This window comes from Mandrillus leucophaeus, unplaced genomic scaffold (genome assembly GCF_000951045.1).
Source record: "Mandrillus leucophaeus isolate KB7577 unplaced genomic scaffold, Mleu.le_1.0 Scaffold40, whole genome shotgun sequence".
NCBI lineage: Eukaryota > Metazoa > Chordata > Mammalia > Primates > Cercopithecidae > Mandrillus > Mandrillus leucophaeus.
In genome coordinates this window covers 4,582,807-4,588,637 of record NW_012104254.1, presented here as the reverse complement: position 1 = coordinate 4,588,637, position 5,831 = coordinate 4,582,807, and the positions used below count along the sequence as shown (strand labels likewise).

The 5,831-nt window shown below is 40.1% G+C and overlaps 1 protein-coding gene across 2 annotated transcripts in view; it reads right to left on the bottom strand.

Annotated features, from left to right (window-relative positions):
* Positions 1–5,831, bottom strand: part of GPR155 (G protein-coupled receptor 155) — a 48,361-nt gene that overhangs the window by 15,126 nt on the left and 27,404 nt on the right. For both annotated transcript variants that reach the window (XM_011991883.1, XM_011991885.1), the window contains exon 11: positions 5,360–5,464. In XM_011991883.1, the coding sequence (XP_011847273.1) occupies positions 5,360–5,464 (105 nt within the window). The remainder of the gene's footprint in view (positions 1–5,359; positions 5,465–5,831) is intronic.

Here is a 5,831-nt window from a genome sequence, read left to right as displayed (position 1 = left end):
GAATTAACACAGGAACAGAAAACCAAGTACTGCATGTGCTCACTTATAAGTGGGAACTAAACTTCAGATACTCATGGACATAAAGATGGCAACAATAGAAACTGAGGACTACTAGAGGTGAGGAGGAAGGAAGGGGGACAAGGGTTGAAAAAGTACATAATATATATTATATTTTTATTTTTATATTGTATATATTGAAATTATACACATATGATTTTAAAGGCCAAATTAATAACTGAAGTTTTATCACTGATAAATCTATATGTTAGTCACGAATACCCTATTTTGGCTAACTATAAAACAAATTACTATTATCTCTTACCTCTCGTTAAAGAGTTTACAATTAGCCTTAACCCCTGCCTTTCACCATATACAAAAATTAACTCAAGATGGACTAAAGATTTAAATGTAATGTCTTGGCTGGGCATGGTGGCGCATGCCTATAATTTCAGCAATTTGGGAGGCTGAGGTGGGCAGATCATTTGAAGTCAGGAGTTCAAGACCAGCCTGACCAACATAGTGAAACCCCATCTCTACTAAAACTATAAAAATTAGCCAGGCATGGTGGCGGGCGCCTGTAATCCCAGCTACTTGGGAGGCTGAAGCAAGGGAATCACTTGAACCTGGGAGGCAGAGGTTACAGTGAGCCAACATCGTGCCACAACACTCCAGCCTGGGCAACAAAGTAAGACTGTGTCTTAAAAAAAAGAGAGAGAGAGAAAAGTAATGCCTCAAACTGTAAGAATCCTAGAAGAAAACCTAGGAAACACCATTCTGGACATTGGCCTTCAGGAAGAATTTATGACTCAGTCCTCAAAAGCAATTGTAACAAAAACACTACACTAGGAAGTTTTAAGGTAAAAACAAAAACAAAACCAAAAATTGGCAAGTGGGACCTAATTAAACTAAAGAGCTTCTGCACAGCAGAGGAAACTATGAACAGAGTAAACAGACGACCTACAGAATGGGAGAAAATATTCGCACACTATGCATCTAAAAAGGCCTAGCATCCAGAATCTATAAGGAACTTAAACAATCAAACAAACTAAATACAAATAACTCCATTAAAAAATGGGCAAAAGACATGAACAGACACTTCTCAAAGACATAAAAGCAGCCAACAAACATGAAAGAATGCGCCACATCAATAATCATCAGAGAAATCAAAACCACAATGAGACACTATCTCACACCAGTCAGAAGGGCTATTATTAAAAAATCAATAAACAACAGATGCTGGTGAGGCTGCAGAGAAAAGGGAATGCTTATATACCATTGGTGGGAATATAAATTAGTTCAGTCACTGTGGAAAGCAGTCTGGAGATTTCTCAAAGAACTTAGAATAGGGCTACCATGTGACCCAGCAATCCCATTACACTTGCATGTTCATCACAGCACTACTCACAATAGCAAAGACATGAAATCAAACTAGGTGCCCATCAATGGTGGACTGGATAAAGAAAATGTGCTACATATATACCATGGAATACTATGCAGCCATAAAAGGAATGAAATAGGCCAGGCACAGTGGCTCATGCCTGTAGTCTCAGCACTTTGAGAGGACAAGGTGGGCAGATCGCTTGAGCTCAGGAGTTCAAGACCAGCCTGGGCAACATGCAAAACCCTGTCTCTAAAAAACCAAACAAATCTAGATGCGGTGGCTCATGCCTGTAATCCCAGCACTTTGGGAGGCCGAGGTGGGCAGATCACCTGAGGTCAGGAGTTTGACACCAGCCTGACCAATATGGTGAAATCCCATCTCTTCTAAAAATATAAAAATTAGCTGGGCATGGTGGCAGCTGCCTGTAGTTCCAGCTATTCGGGAGTCTGAGACAGGAGAATTGCTTGAACCTGGGAGGCGGAGGTTGCAGTGAGCCGAGATCATGCCACTGCACTCCAGCCTGGGTCACGGAGCCAGACTCCGTTTCAAAAACAAAACAAAACAAAAATTAGCTATGCGTGGTTGCACATGCCCGCAGTCCTGGCTACTTGGTAGGCTGAGGTGGGATGATGGCTTGAGCCTAGAAGGCAATGGTTGCAGTGAGCTGCTCACTCCAGCCTGGGTGGCAGAGCCAGACTCTGTCTCAGAAAAAAAAAAAAAAAAAAGAATGAAATAATGTCCTTTGCAGCAACATGAATGCATCTAGAGGCCATAATCCTGAGTGAATTACCACAGAAACAGAAAACCAAGTACTGCATGTGCTCACTTATAAGTGGGAACTAAACTTCAGATACTCATGGACATAAAGATGGTAATGATGGAAACTGGGGACTACAAGAGGTGGAAGGGAGAGAGGGGGCAAGGGCTGAAAAACTACTGGGTACTATGCTTAGTATCTGGGTGATGGGATCATTTGTTTGTACCCCAAACCTCAGCATCATACAATATACCCAGGTAGCAAAACTGCACATGTACCCACTGAATCTAAAATAAAAGTTGAAAAAAACTTTGACTTAGGAAACACCTTTGAGGAACCATAAAATACGCCATGTTTTGTTCACATATGGAACCAAACACAAGTCACACGCATGACTGTTTTCTGGCCAAAAATAGAGGTGAGGGACTTTTCACAGGAAGCCTTTGTTTTTCGCTTAGTTCTGCTTTAAACAAAGAAAAACATTTTTTACAAAATAGACGTCTAGTCCAACATACAGTCTTATACAAGTCAGTGATTAAAGACCACAATTCTATAGCTCTTGCCCTCAAGCTAAAAGAAAAAATTTGTATTTCCTAAAACCACATTTTAGAAAAGGCCATGTATACACGTTAAACATGGTCTAGCACAATTGCTGATGGCATGGGGGAAGGTTCATAATGTTGCTAAGTAAAAAGAAAGTAGGTTGCCAAACTGTCTCTGTAGTATGATCCTATTTGAATAAAAATTATTTGTATATATGTGTGGAAAAATCCTGGAAGTATACCTATATATAATAAATCTGGTTTTAAAATATTGTGTACAAGCCGGGCGTGGTAGCTGACACCTGTAATCCCAGCACTTCGGGAGGCTGAGGTGGGCAGATCACTTGAGGTCAGGAATTTGTGACCAGCCTGGCCAACACGGTGAAACCCTGTCTCTACTAAAAACACACACACACACACACACACAAATTAGGCGGGCGTGGTGGCAGGAGCCTGTAAACCCAGCTACTTGGGAGGCTGAGACAGGAGAATTGCTTGAACCCTGGAGGCAGAGGTTGCAGTGAGCCAAGATGGCGCCACTGCACTCCAGCCTGGGCAACAGAGCAACACTCCATCTCAAAAAAAAAAAAAATTGTGTACAGATATTACAAAAATAGATAAAAATAAATCTTGCTATCTTTCATTTGCTTTTTCATACATTGTTGCCATTCAACAATCTAAATGTGATACTTATTTTTGCCTTTGTACTATGCCAAGGGGTAGAGAATAAATTATATTGTCAACTCTAAAAATTCTAATTTGCCCATGGTTTAATTTCCTTCAGGCTTTATTTTAGGCTTAGGGATGATACTAAGTTGTATGATTAGATGAAATCCCTATACAACGCCTCTCATTCTATATGATTTTTATAAAATATGATCAGAAAATCCAAGCCCCTATAATTTAAGAGAATTTTGAAGAATCAACTTTTTGTTTGTTGGTTTCTGAGACAGGGTCTTGCTCTTGCTCAGACATGATCATGGCCTATTACAGCCTCAACCTCCTGGGCTCAAGTGATCCTCCCACCTCAGCCTCCTGGGTAGCTGGGATTACAGGCATGAGCCACTGCATTCAGCTAAGTTTTTTGATTCTTCGTAGAGACAGGCTCTGGCTGTGTTGCCCAGGCTTGTCTTGAACTCCTGGGCTCAAGCACGATCCTCCTGCCTTGGCCTCCCAAAGTGCTGGGATTACAGGAGTGAGCTACCAATGCTCAGCCAAGAATCAACATTATTAATGAAGAAAATGACAGATAAGCAAAACCTAAGGAGATTTGGGGAGGGAAAATGAAATTTGCCAAATCAGATTACATGTTGAATTTGTTAATGGATTTTATTATTAGGTATATTGTGTAGGGTGCAAACAATAAGGAGGACAACCTTGGGTTTTCTGATGTGAAGAAACAATTTTAGAAAAAAGGCAGACAGATAAAATAAAGATGGTTTAACTGCCAGAAAGGGATTCTTGTAAAAGAAAAAAAAACGTCAGTGAATGCTTGATATCTGATATGTTTTCACTACTTTTTATGGAAACGTGAATTCTATTATTATTTAAGATTCATTCCTTGCCAGCAGATAGCAGCCAAATATAAATCCCATCTGAATAACAATAATTACTACTGCTACTACATATTTTAATGAGCATTTACTATGTATACCACATACTGTGATAAGTGATTTGCATACATTGTTTTCTATAATCCTTACATTTCTTACATAAAAACATAATGCCTTTAGCAATAATAGACATATGCTTTATCAAAAAGAGCATTTTGGGGGGTTTCCCTTTTTAGTTTGATTATAAATAAGTATAATCAATGAAAAATGCACTGCAATTCCACGCAAGTATGAAGTATGTTTGGTTGTTTTGAATAATTTGAAACTTAGGCCACAAATGTAATTCAATCTCTTAGTCAAAAGGTTATTACTTTTTTTTTCCCGAGACAGTCTTGCTCTGTCACCCAGACTAGAGTGCAGTGGCATGATCTTGGCTCACTGCAACCTCTGCCTCCTGAGGTCAAGCAATTCTTCTGCCTCAGCCTCCCAAGTAGCTGGGATTACAGGCGCCCAGCACTCTACCCAACTAATTTTTGTATTTTTAGTAGAGACGGGGTTTCACCATGTTGGCCAGGCTAGTCTCGAACTCCTGACCTTGTGATCCACCCACCTCGGCCTCCCAAAGTGCTGAGATTACAGGCGTGAGCCACTGTGCCTGGCCAAGAGGTTATTACTTTTAAAGGTATTTGTTCCTTATTTTATAAGAATGGCCATATTTAAAGCATACAGATTCAAAACATAATTAAGAACAAATTAATTAGTCCTGGTCCTGGGGGATGAGAATGGGGGAAAAGTCTCGGTTTCTAAAACAAGAAAAAAGCTTCCCTCTCCCCACCTCTCACCAAATTGCCCTTTAGGGCAAACTTCCTGGATTTGTCACTTGGGTTAAATTTATTGGGGAATGTGTATGATACTACCTGTTATTACTTTGTGAGAACTTTATTTTTTAAAGTGAATATTCTGTCTATGCATAATTATTCCCTATTAGCACTTCTTTGCTCTTAATTGAGAATCTATATTCTTGATGTTTGTAGCTTCTGTAGATATCCTATGTAGAGTTCTTTTGGGGGATAAGAATAAGGAATCTTCTGTCCCTTAATCCCATCCTCAGTCCAGAGGCACTTACTTTTCTCAAACGAAGGAATCACAGGCTCACTGGTGCTTGTGTTTGCTATTGGCTCTATTGACGGGCAGTGTAATTCACCATTTCCCATGGAGCAGGAGCAGCAACCTGTATCAATCAAATAGTACATGAGAGTAGAGCCCAACCACAACAGAAATGGACAATTTCAAGAGATGCCAAAGAAAACAAAACAAAATCCACTCACACACACTTCCCATGTAGCCTCAATAGTTTTCACATGGTATCTATCCAAAAGTATTCAAATGTTCTCACTCATATACAAAACATAAAAAACTTAATATCATCGAAGTATTGAATGTGGCCAGGCATGATAGCTTATACCTGGTGCTTCGGGAGGCTGAGGTGGGAGGATCACTTGAGGCTAGGAATCTTTTTTTTTTTTTTGAGGTGGAGTCTCGCTCTGTTGCCCAGGCTGGAGTGCAGTGGCGCAATCTCAGCTCACTGCAACCTCCGT